At 42.3% G+C, this 18,996-nt stretch overlaps 1 protein-coding gene and 1 long non-coding RNA gene across 2 annotated transcripts; one reads left to right on the top strand and one right to left on the bottom strand.

The window, feature by feature from the left end:
- Positions 1–5,964: 5,964 nt before the first annotated feature.
- On the top strand, positions 5,965–11,769 carry LOC147823634 (uncharacterized). The gene is made up of 2 exons (XR_015443443.1): positions 5,965–7,292; positions 9,375–11,769. It is a non-coding gene; the product is annotated as an uncharacterized LOC147823634 (long non-coding RNA).
- On the bottom strand, positions 10,545–18,635 carry LOC147823633 (protein FAM170A-like). Its single transcript, XM_087192398.1, has 4 exons — positions 17,611–18,635; positions 15,033–15,164; positions 12,703–12,819; positions 10,545–11,225 (listed from the first exon to the last, which is right to left on the bottom strand). Exons 1-4 carry the CDS (start codon positions 17,687–17,689, stop codon positions 10,558–10,560), a joined length of 996 nt encoding a protein of 331 aa, XP_087048524.1. The 5' UTR covers positions 17,690–18,635; the 3' UTR covers positions 10,545–10,557.
- Between the last annotated feature and the right edge of the window lie 361 nt (positions 18,636–18,996).

Below are 18,996 nucleotides of genomic sequence, written 5' to 3'. Positions count from 1 at the left end.
AGATGAGTGAAATGTAAGCTTGCATAGGTTGGGGGGATGGAAACAAAAACCAATTTCAGCATAGAGTCGAGTCAGTGCAGTGTGAGAGAACATGCAGAGTGCTGGGGGGTTTGTTCTGCTGTGAGGAGGGGCCAGAGGGATGCCACACAGGAGGTGACTAATCTGGCCTTCAAAGGCAGACTCTGGATCTGCCTGATGGAGGAAAGGGAGCAGGATTTTCAAAGGCAGTTGAGAATGTAAGGGGAGGCCAGAGAATCTGGATCTTCAGAATATGTGGTTGTGACCTTTATGTGAGAAATTTGCACTGGCTAGGTATCAACCCTGAGTGCCATTACCCTTTTTTGGGAAACATCCTGACAATGACCATGTTTCATGCCAGCAGCCACTCTGAGAAAAGATAGAACCAGAAAATCCTCAACCATTTTTGCTGTGTTTACCTTTATAAGGGGTTTCCTGAGAAATTACTCAGTTTAGCAATTGCCTGCTAAGAGCAGCTCCTGAGATGAAGTCTGGCACCTGTCATCAGAGAGTTTAGCCTCTGGCACAGGACACTGGTACACAAATCACCACACCACAGGGTAAAGAAGGGTGGCAAAAATTGAGTCTTGTAGACTCTAGGAAGGAGAAAAAGATGATAAGGAGTTTGGATTTGGGGATAGGTGCTCTGGAAGGGCTTCATGGAGGAAGCAAAATCTGAGTTGGCCTTGGAGATGAATGTTCTGTCTCGGAGTGGTAGCTTCAGGGGAGATTTTGGGGGTAGGGATAATTTGGGTGTATTTGTGCAAATAACTAACTTCAATCATAGGCATGGAAGCTGCCAGTAGGTTGCTGAACTGTCCTGGAACTGAGCAGGTGCTGTCTGAAAGTATCTGGGCAATCTCTCTTCTGCCTCTCCTTCTCAATTTTCTGAGGCCTGTCCTCCATAGCAGGGATTCTAGAATAAAGGGCATGCAAGAGAGGTAGTAGGCTCTGAAGCAAGGGGGTGGGAATGAAGGGATGTACCTCCTGGTCATGCATCCTGACTCATGGTGTTCTGCGGAGCATGCTACTATGTCTGGCCTGCTATCTTTTCTGTTAATTCCTTCTTACCTAAAGATGTGGAGTGGGCTTTGCCATCTTAATACTCTTCTAATCCACCTTTTTGAAGTCCTTTTCCTCCACCCGACCTGCCCCAAGTTGAAATAAGGTGTGTCTGGGCCACTGGTGATCTCAAAGGGCCATGGTGGAGTTGCTTAGCCCCAGGGAAGATTTGTAGTAGGGCCCTGGAGCTAATAGAAAGATGTGGAGGAGGTGTCAAGAGGCTGTGGAATCTTTCTAGGCTCAGTGAGAACACTGTCCAGACCAAAGCCCAAGGGTCTGTTTTTGTTTTCACAAGGAACTCTCTAAGACAAAGACCCACAACCAATGCTGCTTCAGGGCTCAGGTGAAGAAATGCTACTTGGCATGAACCCTGACAATGTCAATCACTTCTACAGCAGTGCTTCTAGAATCCTGACTACTTTATCTGAATTGGCTCTATTTTCCCCATGGAAGAGTTTGCTACCTCAATTCCCGCAGTTCTGGGATCTCTATAAACTGCTCCCCAGGCAGGGAAGTGGAATTCTCATGGAACAGTTACGTAGTGTGGCAACATCCCTGATGAGGCTGGGAGGCAAGAACATAAGAAATCTGTTGTGAATGCATGCGATGCACCTGGATGTGCGGACGGGCGGGGAAAAAACATTTCTGAGGTCCCTCCTTATCTGGTTGGGAGAACACATTAATAAAATAGGAATTTTAGGAAGCTTGAGTTACATTTGTAAACAAGCACACATGCATACATATGAAATGGATATTGATGGCCCTGTTATAGGAAACAGTGCCACCCAGCCCAGACTCAAGCACTGTGGCATCCCCAGGTCTCTGTGAACGGGTGCCATAGTTAACATGGATGTTAGTCAGCAAATAGTTTCCCAGTTACTCTCTTCAGTAAACAGCAGTGTGGCATGCGGCTCCTCCACATTGAATGGGGAACGCACCTGGATTATTATTTGCAGATGACCTGTGTTGTGCTCCAAAATGTGTACTGGGGCTTTGTCATTTTGGCTACTTCTGTATCCTAAGTGACTAGGACAGTGCTCAGCCCATAGCAGGTATTTGATATTGATGAATGAATGTAGGAGACATCAACCATCTCTCTCCCTTCCCCATCACTGTTACTTCTGCCAAGTCTGCCTTAAGTTCCTGGCCCATGGGAAATGCATCTTCTTGGTTCGGGGCCTGTGGGTGGCTCTCTGGCACTGTAGGTCAGCGTGTGGGTGTGTATTTTTGCACAGACACAGAGGGCCTGGCTTAGCACTTAGTCCCAGAGGCTCAGAGGGACTCTCAGGCAGAACTCTACGAAGCTCATCTTCCATAAAGTAGGTTATTTTTTCTGATTATGAAAATAACAGATGCTTGTTACATAAAGATTGCAAACACTGGAGACATATGAAGACAGGAAAATTACCCAAAATCTCTTTCCCCAGAAACAAATCCATCCTTCTCTTTCCCCCGAATTATCAAACAGCTTGTAAACCTGCCCCCATGCTGCTGCTAACGTGGTCACAGGGCTGGAGAGATAGTTCTGGAAGGCAGATCTTAAACCTCTTTCAAGGCTTCCTGTTGCCATCACTGCCCACTCTGCTGTACTTGCCAGGGTTGGCCGTGCTGTCTCTTCAGCTTCCTCTCCTTCTGAGCCCTTGTCCCAGTGAAGGTGCCAAATGGAATTTCCTTCACTTCTTCACCCAAGCAGCACCTTCTCAAGTTCACCCACTTGGAACTCTCTCCACCTTTCTTGGTTTAGTCTTTCTCTGTTTTTAACTCTGTTTCCTGGTCTGTGTTATCTATTTTTCCATTTTCTTCCTCTCTGCTTCAGCAGTTAGATACTACTTCCACTCTAAAGCCTTCTCTGCCTGTCCCTTTCTCCACCAAATCTGAGTTTGGCTGTCCTCCCGTGCACTTGGAAAACCCGTGGATTTCTCACATCCTATGACTCATCATACAGCATGTCAGTGATTCTCTGACAGTGCATCTCTGTCCTGAGTCCTCAGCCAAGTCTGGTTCATGTCTTGCAGCTCAATAGATATTTGACAAAGTCAATTAGATTGAATCATTATTTACATTTTACATTTCCTCTTAAACTTTGCTTTAATCATACTATTTTCCATTTTATGTAGATATAATTAATCTTGTATAGCTCATATGTCATAGATCATAGATAAAAATTTAATCTTACTTAAGCTTTTATTTAACATTATATGAAGCATTTGCCACTTTACCTCATCTTTATAGACTTTATTTGTAATGACTGCATACTATTCCACCAACTGGATGCACTCTAGTTTACTTAGCTTTCCTTTTTTGGAGATTTGGAGGTTCTTGATGGTTTTGTTTCTTCCAATTTATTTTCTGATTAATGTCTCCAGGTGTCTATCTCCTTAAAATATTCAAAATAAAATTTCAAGACATTTCATGATCCATGGTGCCTAATTGCCTTCCTAAAGTGTTATTTATCTATTGCCACCAGCAATACATGTGAGCTTTCATTTCACTCCCCCTCATCAAGGACACTTTTGTCTCGGTTGCTAAAACCCTGCAAAGAACAGGGACCTCCCAGAGGTGGCAGCACCACGCACCCAAGGCCAGCACTTGTCCCTGTCCACACTCCCTTCCAAGGCCAAGAGCAAATTTCCCCAGTTCTCACCCCAGAAGACTGTTCAACCTTGCACAGGGTGTTTAATCACTCTGAGCATCTGTTTCCTCCTCATAGGGGAGAGACATCATGCTACAGTTGTTGTGTTGATTCTATCTCAGATCCTTTAAGTGGAGCAGGACAAGCCGCTCTCCCTTTTCCTGCAGCTGGACTGACCAGGTAGGCACGCCTGTGTGTACGTGCTCAGCCACACCCTGTGAGGGCACTGTCCACCCAAGACTGTCTTCTCGCTCACCTGCTCTTTTGCCTGGCTCTTTGGTGCCTTTGCTTTTCCTTATACTTCACAGTTTTCCTTTCTTCCCCTCCCTCCTTCGCTCCTTCCCTTATTTCCTTCCATTTCTCTTATACTTCATTTTCTTCCTTTGTCCTTTCTATCCTTCCTCCATTCATCCATTTATTCAATGGTGTTAGACAGCACCTAATAGCTAATAAGCATGGTTAATAAGGCAGTTCTTGGGCCGGGGATTTAGCTCAGTGGTTCCACTGCCTGCCTCGAAAGCGCAAGCTCCCAAGCTCAATCCCTGGAACAACAACAAAAAAGGTCAGTTCTTGCCTCCATGAACCTTACATCTCGGTGGGGGATACAGATGGAAACCAATAAGCACACCCATAAGTTAAAACATCAAGCATTATGGAAGAAGTAGATGCAGGCAGAGAGAGAAACACTGGGAAAGATCTCACCCCCTCTTACCCTCTCTTACTCCCTTTACCGCTCACTGTGCTTTTCCCTCCACAGTTCTTAGCAGTGTTTGACAGAGCATGTGTACTGTTTCCTGGTCTCTTTGCTCACTGTCAGTCTCCCCCAACTCAAAAGAAGCTCCGCAGTGCAGGGCTGGGGTGTTCACAGCTGTGCTGGGCTCTCTGCAGCTTCCATAGCAGCATCTCTCCAGAGGCACTTGCTGGCTGACTGTGAAATGCAAAGCCTTGGGAGGTGTATGAAACTTGCTGGGGAGGAGAAGGAGCCTGTCCAGACAAGAGGCTGCTCCAAGGTCCAGTGAGAGGAAACAGACTTCCAGAGGTGCAGAGGCAGAAAAGTGAGCAGAATGCAGCTCAGAGTGGTGGGGTCCAGGTCGAGCAAGGAGTAGCAGGACAAAATGAGGGTTTCTTGTCCTTGTAGGCCATGGAAAGGGTTTGGATTTTGCCAAAGGGCAATAGGAAACTGCTGACACTGTGCTTTGACAGAACACAGGGGTGCACTGCATCCCTGCAGTGGCAGGGCATATTAGTGTGTGGGGAAGTGGGGTGGAGTAGGGAATCGATGAGGTGAGCTCTCACGCTAGCTTTGTCTTTACCCTGCGACCTCTATTCTCCTGTTGGATATGGGGGACCATATTTCTCCTAAGCCTATTGTTCTAGAGCCCTAAAATTGATAGCCAGCAAGCATGTAATTACACTCCCCTCAAGACACTGCCTCAGGTCTTCGTATCCAGCCTCTCTGATCAACCCACACGTCTAACACTGACATTGTTAGGACCATAATGGATTTGACTCAGACTTGGTAATTTGGGAGATATCTTGTATAATTTGTGATTTTGACTTCAAAAGTACAGTCATGGCTTCTCCTTGAACTTTGCCCTTGGGCCTGGCAGAGAGTTCCATCCAACCTGGTTTCCTTTTCTCAGCTCTAAGGGTCCCAAGGAGACTCTTGCTATAAAGATTCAGCCTGTAAGAGTGGTGGGAGCTCTCTGAAGGGCAATCTCCAGAGACCCGGGTTGATGGAAATGCCCGCTAAGCCAGCCGTTTCTTTGTGGCTTTTTTGGAGGATCCCTTTTTCATGGCCTCTGACCTTTGGAGTTTTGGTGCCCCTTCATCAGCAACCCCACAGCTTCCTCTCATTCCACAAGTGCCTCTTCCTGTCGCTGATCATTTTGGGTGCACGATCTCCCTTCTTGCTCATCTCCTTGCCCATCCCCCAATTGGCTGTGCACGCCTCTCCCCCATGAGTGAATGACTACCTGCCAATCGGAGGTGGTATCTGTCAGCTCCCCTCCAGTTCAGTCAGATCACTCTCCATCTCAGACAGGCCCATCTTCCCTTCACCCAGGCCTGGTCCCCAAGCAATCAGGTAAAATTCATGAATCTATAGAGCTGGAAGGTGTGTGAGTAGCTCAGAGTAAAACAGAAAGTCCAAATGGGAAGATGGCCAACTCAGGAGACTCTAACATGAAGTATAGTAGAAATACTATTTCCCCTCTTCCTGGGGAGAAGGGTACTGGGGTATATTTTTTTGTTTTATTTTGATTGTGAATAAATGGCCCTGTATAGATCCAACGTTTTAATTGTGTTAAAGTAACAACAGACTTAACCTAGCACATATTTAATACAATACTCAATTGTTACAAGGTTCACAATTAGGTGTACCCTGCAAGCAATTTTCTGATGTATTATTTCTTTTATTCAGCCAACCACACTTCATTTTTCTCATCTCATTTGATTTCTACAGCATCTATAATTGGCATCGATGGTATTCCCTGACAGTGCTATGTTAATAACATGTGTGTACATAGCACTCTGTAGCAATTGTTATCCTGAAGAGGAAAATATTCAGAGACTGTACACATAATTAACAACTAGAAGGGTCAGTACTGTGTTCCGATCCTGGTGTTCTGATTTGAGCACATTATTCTTGTAGCAATAACATATGGTATTGCATAATCATTCCCACTCAACACACGGAACGTCTTAGGATCTCATTTGGCAACAGCAGGGGAGACTGACTATGGGAAAGGTAAGGACATTCTTGTAGAAAAGTGAAGCAGAGCTCTAAAGCCTGGAGGTCTTAAGGTCTTAGTAGATTAGTTTAAAACAGGCAGGGCTGACAGCACAATCCAGGCGCTCTATACATCCCTTACCTCCACTTCACTCCTGGACCTAAAATGTGGAGAACAAGTCTGAATTGAAGTCAATCTTATTGTAAAATCAGAAGAAATCCCCTGGTCAAAGTATGGTCCCTCTCACTTGCATATTGCTCAAGGAGGCACAGCATTTTCTCCAAAAATTGGAGTGAAAAGGCATAACGGTGGAAACAGAATATAAAGGCTTAACCCTTGGGTGTGCAGTGGAGAGGTGAGGAATGCCTTTGGAGAATGGGAAACAGACCTATTAATCCGGGCGAAGGAGAAGGGAGAGGAAGAGGAGACTGAAGAGAAGACGAGCTTCTCTGCTGAGGCCGCCCTGTGGTCCATTATGTTACAAAGAGTAATTTTCTTTTGAGTCTTCTAGTTTAGAGTGCCACACCTATTCCTTGGGGAATACAGATTTTCTTCACTTATTTCCTGCCATAAAACTTCCAGGCATTGGTTTTCCAGGGACAGGGGTCACGATGGACAGCGGGAGGGAGCTCCCCCTCCGTCAGTCAGTCAGCGACAGACGCTGACGCCCCTGCTCTGGTCAGAGGCGCGGCTGCGGCGCCGCCTGGAGTTGCAGTCCCGCGTGGCTGAGGGGCCGGGCCGCGGGGCCGCCGGGGAGTTACACCAGTGCGTGGCTGAGGCACGGAAGACAGAGATGATTCCGGGGTGGCTCCTTTGAACCGCTGCCTACTGGGCTTCAGCAGAGAGAAGTAAGTAGTACAGTTCTTTTCCCCTTCCTAGCAGCCAGAGCTTGAGGCGTGGGGTACAAAGTCACTGCTCAGCTGAGCGGTTGGGCGCAGGGGTTTTCTTCTCCCAGCTCGGTGACCTTGTGGTACTGGTTTGGTGGCGCCTCAGCTAGGGTGGTGCAGGGCACAGCACGGGTTCACCTGAGCTACCAGGCTGGGAGGAGGCGGAGCTCTGGGACGATCAGGTCTGTTTCTTTCACATCTTTGAACTAGTATTGTGTGACTCCTGACGCATGTTTGTTATTCTTTTTACTGTAGAGTAATACCTCGGTTCAGGACCGCTTTTGTTTGCACACAGTTCGGTTGGCAAACAAAAGCGTTGGGCACAATTTTGCTTCCCTAAGCAAACTGCACATCACGTGGCAAACAATACCAAAGCCGTCTTCTCCACATGAACACAAACACAGCCATATTCCCCGGAATTATAAAACAAAGTTCGTAAACCCTATATTCAATATTCTTTTCAGTAATTTTAGGATTCCCTAGTATATAAGGTGTGCAAATATTTAACTTCACTAAATAATGCCACTTTTTCTTTCAAATTTATTGCATTATACTTTATCACCAGTCGTGAAATTTTTCTTGTATGCTTCTTTTTCAGTAGATTCCAGTTTGGGCTTCAGTTTTACTTCTTTCCAACCACCAGTCCACATTCCCAGTAGAAAATATAACTCTTCATCCATTTTTTTTGTTTTGTTTTTGCGATGCTGGGGATAGGACCCAGCCCTCACACACACTGGGCAAGCGCCCGACTGCTGAGGTACACTCCCATGACTTATCACTGTATTTTTTAAAGATAAAAGAATTTCATGATGATAAAAATCATCATTTTTTTTTACTACTCTAATATTGAACCACACAACTTTGGTTATAACGAATGAAAATTACTTGAATGGCCAACAATAGAAACAAGCAAATTATGATAGAATACTATTTTACCCCAAAATTCAAGTTATTTAAACATTTTTACTTAAAATGTTTGGCTCTGGGGATGTAGCTCAGTGGTGGAGCACTTGCCTAGTGTGTGGGAGGCTTGGGTTTGATTCTCAGCACTTCAAAAACAAAACAACGAAAAAGTTCATGTGCAAGGGGTGACTGAAAATACAGTGAATGTTTAAATTTTAAAAATTTATTGCACTAAAAGACACATTACCATTATTCGCCCTCAAAATATTTTCACTTTGAACACACTTATCCCATCATTCGTGTCACTTTCTGAAGGAGTTCTGTAACTCCTCTCTCAAGACTGTCTTTACGAGGTGTGATCAAAATTCCTGGGAATGCTGCTGCCACGAGCCAGAAGCAGGGCTGTAAAAACATGAAGATACAGGCCTTGAACATGTTGGACCAACATGTTGAGCTTGTTGGTCCTTGGACATGTTGAGCTTGAAGTGCTTGCAATGTGCAGGTGAACACTCACAGTGTAGTAGGAAGAAGGTCTGTTCCTGTGGAAAGAATATCATGGCTGGACTTAGGAGTTGAGGGATTCTCATACATGGTAGATGAGCTACCTGGGTGGACAAGGTCAGAGTATACAGGCTGAAAGAAATGAGATGTGAAATTCAGAGCACAGAATACTAAGTAGGACTGGAAGGAAAGGGTGGGGGGTTAAAGCAAGGACACTGAAAAGGGCATGTGGTATGAGACAAGGAAGCAATCAGATTTTATGATATAAGGAATTCGTGGGAGGTTAGGAAGCTGAGACAGTGAGAAAAAAACTCTTTCCAGGGATAAGAGAAGTGATATTTTGATTCCTGTTTGCATGTGCACACAAAGGAGCATAGGCACTTCTCACACAAATACATCTATGGAGAAGGACAGACTAATAACTGAGTGTTTTGTAAGATAACTAAATGTGGATATAAAGAGGAATCCCAAATACCTTCTGGAGTTTCAACCATTAATAATGGTAAAATGTTAGAAGATGCAATTTATGGTGAACGTCACTTGTCATTTGCAAATTTAACTGTCTTAATACCCTTTCCCCTATATATGGTGTGATCAAAAAACAATGTGAATTTTAAATTTAAAATATTTACTATGTAGCAGACCCACCCTAGAGGAGCAGCACTCACCTTTAGGTGAGCAAGGAGACATGTGCCAGAAGAGCACCATCCCTGCCTCACCTGAGAGCAGACCTGTGCCAGAGGAGCAGTGTCTGACCCTACATGAGCAAGCACACCTGCTCCAGAGGAGTGGCTCTCACCAGCAGGGGAGCAAGAAGTCCTGTATTGGTCAAGCAGCACCCCTCCCTGGGGGAGCATGTCACAAGGAATCAGGAGGCAAGGAACAACCAACCAACCTGATCCTGGACAGCACAATACCAGAGAGAGAAGGGAACCACCAGATTCTCTGACAAAGGACATTAAATCTAACAGCCCACATGAACCCCTGGCCTGTGGCCTATACCTGGCAGAGACAAGTGGGCTGAAAACTAGTATGGAGATTCCTCACAAAACTGAAACTAGAAATTCTACTTGATCCAGCTATTCCCCTTCCAAATATCTTCACAAAAGAGTTAAAGACATTACAGTGATCCATGCAGACCCATGTATATAGCAACACAATTCATAATAGCTAAACATTGGAAGCAGCCCATATGTCCATCAACAGAAGAATAGATAAATTAAGTGTGGTTTTTAAACACAATTGAGTACTACTCTACCATAAGGAATGATAAACTTGAGTCATTTGTAAAAAGAAATTAAAGCATCTTGAGACCATAATGTTCAGTGAAATAAATCAGACACATAAGCTTAAATATCACATGGAGGTTTTTTTTGTATGAGAAACCCAAAGTATAGATAAAGAGCAAAATAAAGATAGATGATAGGAAGAAGAGGGATAAATCTTTCTAAACAGGGAAAAGATCAAAAGGTGGAGAGGGTGGGGGTGGGAGGAGAGGGAAAGGGGATGATACAAAGGAAGTGTAAGATGTGTTATGTACCCGTACCAATTGCTCCCCAGGTCTGTAAACTTTATGTATTACCAACATGTACTAATGAAAATAAATAATAAACCAAAGGTAAATACAAACCTTGAGACCCATTCTGGAAAGAGCAGGCTGATGTGGGTGAGAGAACAGAGATGGAAAGAAAAAAAACTAACCAAAGGCTTAGATTGTGAAGATGCTTATTTTTTCTGCTATTTTGTGGATGGAAAAGTTTTCTGGTGCCCTCTTGAGTTATTGTCTCTAATTGATTACTTCCAGAAACATATGATTTAATTTTTATTTATTATAATAGTAAAACATAAAGCCACAAAAAGCCAAAAGTAACAAGAATGTCAAAAGTGTCTCCATATCACCTCCAGGTGTTGTCATATTCCCATCCTCCCCCTCTGTGATTCTCTTGCTTTGCTTTGTTTTGTTGCTTAGTTTGGCAAATGCAAGACTAAGGCATGAAGCACCACCCTCAACTCCATCCTCCAGGTGTTTCTTAAGCATCCGCATATTGGGGAAGACCTGGTCGCAGCCCATGCACCTAAAGCCACTGTACAGGTCCTCCAGCCCTGAATCCCAGGCCAGATTCTCAGCCTCTTCCCTTTCCTCTTGGCCTTCCCCGTGCAGGCCATTTTCACTGTCAGTTAGGACGTCTCTTAGGCACACAGAAGAGAGGCTGGCTTTTGAAGGGATCTTCTCAGGAAAGGTCATTCTTGCTATTCTTGTCATCTTTGCGGGGGGCTCCAAATCATCTTCTGTATCCCCCAAGGAAGCCGTACCCCTTTTCATTGGGACAGGCTTATAGTAGACATTCAGGACTCTTTTCTTTTCAGTAGATGTTGCAGACTCTAAGGGGTTATTGGCCAAGGAGGAAGGTAAATGAGAATGTGCCATGGAGGAGAAAGTCTCCTTCTCCATCAAATCTTGATTTAAAAGCCTCTTGCAGGATTCAGGACCTGGAACATATTGAGGTAGTATGTTGGTATTTGGAAAAGAAAGCTTATCAAAAATAATGAGATAAGATGGCCATGAAAATGTCCTGGGGTGGGGTCATATTTTGTGTGTGGTTTGTGTCATGTAATGTACATACTTTGTAATCCTATGTGAAAAATGAGTTGTGTAAGGCAACTACTATAAATTATATATGTACATACACACCCGTATATAGACATGTATGTGTATGTGTGTATACATATACAGAGTCTGCCAAAAAATGTATACACACTTCAGGAAAAGAAAAATAGTATGTTTTTCAAGTACCCAAATATGGGGCACCATTGAGGATGCTGTAGATTTCAGGAAATCCACTACATTGTCAGCTCTTAGGGAAGAAATTGAAAACAAGTATGTAGCAATCTCAATGACCAAGGTCACCCAAGCAGCAGTTCACTGCTAATGGGCTCAACTTTGAGCACCTCTTGTAATTGTAGTGCCCAAAGATAACTTGCATTAATCTCATTATATCTCAATAAATGCAGTATTAAAATATTTATACAAGTTTTTCTTTTCCTGAAGTGTGTATACATTTTTGGGGCGGAATCTGTGCATGTATGTATACGTACATATATTCTGGTATACCTTTGGTGACTGTCTGGTACTGGCAAAAGCAGATAGTGATGTGTCTGTGTGTGTGTGTGTGTGTGTGTGTGTGTGTGTCTGATACTGTGTGAGATAGCACATGTGATTTCACTGTGAATATTGGTAGATGGTGTGACAATAGCCTTACATGTTGGAGGAAGTGTTTATGACCTCAGCACATGCAGCTCTGTGAAGGGCTGAAGGCGAGGTGAAGAAGTGACTTTTGTGTGAGAACATATACATATTAGAAGGGCACAAGAGTTTTCTAGTATTTTGTCTACTAGTAGCATTATGAAATTAAAACAGGTTATCCATGTGAGGTAATAGTTTATCTGTGTGAGGTGATATGAAGTTATTTACAGGATTAAGGTGTAAAATGGTGGGTGAGTCTGAGAATGACTTCTGGAATGTGAGCATAAGGCTGTACCTATGTAACACTGATACTGGGAAAATAGGGAGAGAGGAGATATTTATGAGAAAGATAAAAAGGAGGAGAAATGGTCTGTATTTAGTACAAAGGAGTGTGACATGTGAGTGTGAGGTGAGTTTATACAGTGATCTGAGGGGGAAGACTCTGCTTCCACCTCCTGCACATCACATAGGCCACTGCCTCACCCACAGTGGCCGCAGTGTTCACATGAAAATGTGTGCTGAGGAACTCTGTCCTCCTCTAGAAGGCAGATTTCCTATCTGCCCCTCCTCAGAGGAGTCAGTGTTCATCCCTCTTCCCTGAAGACCTTTCGTGTATGTAAAGGAAATGAATGGGGTTGGGAGGCTGCTCAGCTGCACCTCTTGTCCAAGCTCAGGTCACCTTTGCATCTGCCTTACCATCCTTGTCCATAGGAATGCACTCACTTGAAGAAGAGACGCACGACAAATGTTCTGAGACTGAGAAATTCTCTCCTGCATCCAGATTTGAACTTGGGACCATCTCATGTGTCTCAGTGGTATCCTCTGGAGAGTTGTGCAGTTCTGAAGTGGAAGAAAACAGCAGCAACAAAATTATTGATACATAGCATAGTCTGGGTCTGTGTCATTTTAAAACATATATGGAGTAGATATTTTGTTTCTGCCATTGTTACCACCCATGGTAATTCCTCACACAAAATTAAAGAGAACTTATTAAAATTATGTATGTGGTGGGTATCACTGGGATTGGGTATCTTCTATATATTTTTAGAGATGTATACAGAATATTGGGAACTCAAATATGTTTAAAATATGATATACATTCACTAGTGGTTAGATATTATTACTATTGCTATTTTTATTGGCTCAATTTCCTGGTAATAAATTGTGCCAGTGAAAGCTGTGGAGTATAAGTTTCATGAGGAATTGTGAATGTTGACTCATTTATTTTGGTGAATGTAGAGTCATATACATGGAAGGGTTGATGTGAATATGAATAAAAGATGGACCTGCATGCAAAGATACAAACTGTTAGATGGTTCTCTAGGAACTGGGCATGGCACAGCTAAGCATTCAAATGAAGACTTTACAGACTTGATCCCAATTCGTCTTTCAGAAATGTGCTTCCACATTTCTATTGGATCTTTAACCTTCTGATATAGGAGGTAGAATGTGGCAAACTGACTAGAGAAGTGGGAGGGACCTGTAAATCACAAGACTCCAGGGCAGTGCCAGATGATTCCTGGACCCCATATGTAGAACTTCCTATGAGCTCCACAAGATATGGACATCATGAGGGAAGACCAGAAACCGGGAGGAGCTCGCTATCTTTACTCTTCACAGTAGCCCACCCTGGGTTTCCCAAACCCAGGGTGTATTTTTAATTTTTGCTCTTTTTACCTTTTCTTTTTTTGGCTCAAGTTTGCTCTACAGAGCTAGTTTTTCCCTTACCCCTTCACCCTTCATTTTTCAAATAAATTTTTGGGAGATAGAAAAATGAACATGGTGAGTTTTGGAAACAGAACCTGGGCAGTTTTGGAGAAAAGGGGTCATTTATTCAGTTGTTGAACAAACAGGGTCTGCTCCACCTCTGTTCCACCTCAGACCTTTGAGAATGAACTTGTCTGTAAAATGGGAGCAGGGTAATCAAGAGATTATACCTGAAATAGCTGATTCCATTCTGCTTACCCTCTGCTATTCTCCAAAGCCATCTTGTCCAGCATCCTCTCCCAGGAATACTTACTGCGTCTTGAACAGTGATGTCTTACTTGGGCAGGAACTGCTGCACTTCAGTCCTCTGTGTTTCTACAGGGATCCTGCCCTCAAGGTGCCTGATGCCCCTCGAACTTGGTACTGTTTCATATTGCTTGCCACCTTCTACATATTTCATACTTTGTCTACATCTTACTTCCTAGAGATTCTTAATCTCAAACAAATGATTTGGTAAATTTTTGTGTTTGAAGAAATTAAATATTCATGATCTTCTTATGTTCCTGTTCCTGTTCATAAGGCCCAACAAAGTATAATCAATGAATAAATTTTTTCTCCATGTAATGGAATATAGGGAGTAATGACAATATACACTGTAATCATATGCCACATGGATAACATTCATAAATATAAGGATGAGCAAAAATGATCCAGACAAAACGTATATATTTTGCATTTCTATTTACACAAATTTATCTCCTGACTGGCTCCTGGCTTCTAAGGTCATCTAGAAATCAGAGTAATTATTACTATTTGCATGGTAGGGTCAAAAAGTGAAAGTCTTGAATTCATGTGCATGTGAAAGATTATAAGAAAATGAGAAAAATAAGAAGCAATGCAGATGGGTTTGTGTAGGAACACATGTGTGAATACTGGCTAGGACAATAAGTGGATGTGCTGTGTTCTTGGACTGGCTATCTTTTTAATGTGTTTTAAGTAAGATCTTTTGAGGATCCTATTATTCTGGGCTTCTTCTTTCCTGACAGTCTACCGTGCTTTTCCCTAGTTCCTACTGACATACTGTTCCTATGTGACTCTGATCATGGTCTTATCCTCCCGGGCACTCTCCTACTATTTCCTGAGCAGAGCCCAGTTCTCCAATGATCCTGGCCTTCCTGAAGTCCTCTCATGTGTTTTCCCTTTGACATTTATTGCTGCCACTGCTGATTATTTTCAGTTTCTTTCTGGCTGAGAACCCTTGAATCAACTGATGTTCAGAACTATTCAACTCAATTCTGAGATATTCCTAGACCCTAGCTCCCCTTCTGTACTCCCCGCTTCCATACCTGCATCCAAGAATTTGTCTTCATAGGAGAAGTCCCCTGAGGTTGAGGAAGAACTATCCACCACTTTGTGGCCTTGAGTATGGGCCAGTACCTTGGCTCTAACCTGCAGAACATCTTGTGAATCCAACTTTCCTGAGAAATGAAATAAAAACGATACAGTTCTAGTTTGGTGTTTATGTGTATCTATTGTAAAACATATAATGAGTCTACTATTTACATGTTCACTGAATACACTTTACCTCCATCCTCAAGGGTAAACAATACGGCTCCTATTGGTAAAATTTTAAATGTAGAGCAGTATTTATTTTGTCAGTACTTGTTACAGATCATTACATTTGCACAAAGTTTCATTGGTGCAGAAACTGCTTGCTTCAACCTTTCAAGTTGGACAGACCACTGTATTCTAGTTATTGAGCTACCTTGTAGTTAGCTTTGATCTTGTGATTGTATTTCCTACCAAAGAAAATGAAAAGTGACAAATCCTATTTCTGTGGCCATAGAAGCCTCTGTCTCTCTCCATGTACTCTGCTTTTCCAGTCGACTAGGATGTTGATAGCCCTGGGTCTCTGTGAAAGATGTGTTAATGATGACGGTATTTTTCTCAGCCTATGAATTAGTCAATTGAGGGCAATTGTCCTGTTGACTTGCTCATCAACATGCTAGCAGTTGATTCTATGTGTAGTAGTTATTAGAGCTTGGAATCTTCTAGTGAAGTCAGGTTGTAAGGTGTTTTTGAGAGGCAAATAATCAGACTTGGTATACAGTAAGTGGACAATTATGTTAGATGATAGTATTTATCATGCTTTGGTTTATTTTTGTATTTTGTGTGTGTATGAGTAAGTATGGGTATGTGCTTTGCATATTTCATGGCTTACACTTGACATGTTTGAATATATACTCATGTAACTGAAAGTGAAATAAAGACAAGAACACTCTTCAGGCCCCTCTGTACAAAGGACCAACAGAAAATAAAGAAATCTGAAAATCTATTGAAGTATCAGACTGTTCTCAAAAATGTGAGCCACTCTTTGGAATGTTAGGTGTGGCTCCAATCTGTCCCCTCCCACCACTGAATGAGGGTCCTCCCTCATAATAGGTATTTGTTTACTGTTAATCTCCAAGGTAACACAACTGTTAGTTTCTAATTTTTCCATAAATAGCCAAATATTATCTCGTATTTCATAATTCATGGTTAAACGGTACATGCATGTTTATGTGTGTGCATGTGTATTTCTTACATTTCACAAAGAAGTCCTGGAAGAATGGCTATTATTAAGGAATGAACCAACAACAAATGTTGGTAGGGCTGTGGGGAAAAAGGAACCCTTTTCCTCTGTTAGTGGGCATGTAGACTGGCAACCACTGTGGAAATCGGTGTGGAGATTCCTCAAACAACTAGGATTAGAAAAATAAAACAAAACTAGGATTAGAGGTCTCATTTGACCCAGCTATTCCCTTTCTGGGTATCTTTGCAAAAGAACTAAAAGTATCATACCACAGCCATATATATGTGCACCTATGTTTGTGGCGCTATAGTTTGTAATACCTAAATTTTGGAAACAACCAAAATGCCCATCAACTGATGAATGAATAAAAAAGATGGGGATTTTTATATAATGGGATACTACTCAGCCATAAAGCAGGTTAAACTCAAAACATTTCTAGGTAAATGGATGCACCTTGAGAGCATACTCTTAAGTGAAATGGACACAAAGGTATAAATATCACATTGTCTCTCTAGTGTGAGAAACTGAAAGTGTAAATAAGGACCAAAATGTATTATAAATATTGTGAAATAGGAAGAAATTGCACAAAAGAGAAACTAGTGAGGTGGAAGGAGGAAAGGAAGAAAGGGAAAAAAAAAAATACGAGAAAAGAAAGATAAAATGGTAATAAAGCTTTGTAAGTAAGGAGGGGAAGAAGGGTTGAAGGCAGGGGAGGGGAATGGGGAAAAAAATCAAGATATATTATGTACAGGTACAAATGTCCTATGATGAATATGATCATTATGTATACCTACACTATACCAGTAAAATTAATTTTAAAGTTCTGGAGACATATCTTCATAGTCTGAAACAAAACTAGCTTTTTACTCCTGAGTAAATAATTATTTGTGACTTTATAGTCATTTTTGCACACCATTTCAACTTATTTTAAAAACTGTTTTCTTCAGTTCTATGAACCAGTTTCTTCATCAAAAGGGAAAAAGTACTACGAAAACTTAAATTTCGTTTACTCTCCCAGTGCCCTTAGGAAGAAGTCAAATGGCAGAAAACGCATTTTTTAAAGAAAAAAAATAGTCTGGATGAAGGATGAGAGTGACCCAGAGTGATTGAATCGGCAGCCCCAAGCCTAAGGCACAGTGACAAGACCTGGATCATCTAACCTTCTCTTTACTCTCAGACTACATGAGCCTTTGTGAAGGCATACATATCTCCCTCCTTCCCTGTTTTGGTCACTTCTTTTCTTCATCTTTCTCTCCTCTGCTCCTCCACCACAAATTAGAAGTCCACTCTTTTCCCTGTTTTTAGAAGGCAATTCCTGGTTCCCTATTCCTCGAGAATATGCTAATACATACCTCTTGTAATCCTTGACGTTTTCACAGGTCGTTTTAAGGGTTTCTTCTTCTGGTGTTTTTTCTTCTCTTTAAGTTTCATGGTTCAACTCTTTGCAGAATTGCTGATATCAGGTAAGAGTCTGAGACTGTTCTCAGAGAATTATTAGTAAAGATAAGAAATTAAATGTATACACCCCTAAAAAAGCAAATAAGACACTATCTGTTCACCAGATCACTGTCCTTCGTAACACTCAGTGTGATACCCTGGTTGGTATCATACCAGTTATCACTCCGCAGGGTTCTACGACCTATTGATGACATCCATGGTGTTCCAGGACCCCACCAGTATTCACAGCACTGCAGGATTGCTTAATCTATTGCCTTCATTCATCTGTCACTGACTTGAACTTTCATACCCAAAGTGTAAGAGATGATATTGATTCAACAAAGGAAATCCTTTGATGTGTCTAGGGATACTGTCCTTCTGAATCTTCCCAACCCCAAGGATATGGCAGGACCAGAGAGGATTAGGCTTAGAACCATGCTTCTATTGTGGAAATTAGTAAATACTACATCATAGTATTACTATTGAAGTTATTTGGAAATACATGTCAGATACATATTATAATAGAGGTGCATATTTGAGAGCACCTCATAAATCCAAACAGTTCCAGCACTTATTAAATTTCTGCTGCTGCTGTGTACATTCTCATGTGTCTTCCCAATCCAACCTGTCTCCTTTGCCGCTCTTCTTCTTCACTTCCCTGATAGCTGGGAGAGACTCAGTTTTGACTACACCAAACCTGGTCTTCATCAGGAATTCTGTTCTTGTGGCTGACTGTCTCATTCTCCATGATTCTGTGCCAGCCCCCAGTCTGTCTTTTGGAACATCTGTGTCCTGTAGAGTTTGAACTCTGAGACAGCATTATTTTACCTTCCATTGTGTGTAGAACATACGGCATCTTTTAAGGTCAAACTGTTTTCTCTCTAGTAATTACCATGAGTCCCAGGCAGTGGCTTATCCTCCTGCAGCCTCCTTTACTCTATCAGTTCTCTCTGTGGTTATCATTTTCAGGGGCAGAGGTTTCTAGGTTTCAGCAGCTGCATGCAGTCCTCATGTATTCTTCCCTTTCTTCAAGGAGCATCACTCTAACCTCTGCTTATACTGTCACATCTCCAGTCTGTCACCCAGAGAGCCCAGGATAATCTTTCGCTTTCACACCTTCTTTGGTTAATATACAAAGTAGCATATCCATGTTTCTGCAAGTAGGAGATTGACATTTTGTGGAGTGATGGAAAGAAAGGGTGCATTTCTGGCCTAGCCTACCCAGATAAAGTCAGAGAGAATCACAGATTCTATAGTAAAATTTACAGTAGTATAGAATAGAAAGCAAAAGGTGAATAAAA

This window comes from Heterocephalus glaber, unplaced genomic scaffold, assembly GCF_053883595.1.
Source record: "Heterocephalus glaber isolate CG9 unplaced genomic scaffold, H.glaber_assembly_v1.0 deba00001571, whole genome shotgun sequence".
NCBI classification, from domain to species: domain Eukaryota; kingdom Metazoa; phylum Chordata; class Mammalia; order Rodentia; family Bathyergidae; genus Heterocephalus; species Heterocephalus glaber.
The sequence above is the reverse complement of the archived record's forward strand: the minus strand, read 5'-3'. Positions and strand labels throughout refer to the sequence as shown.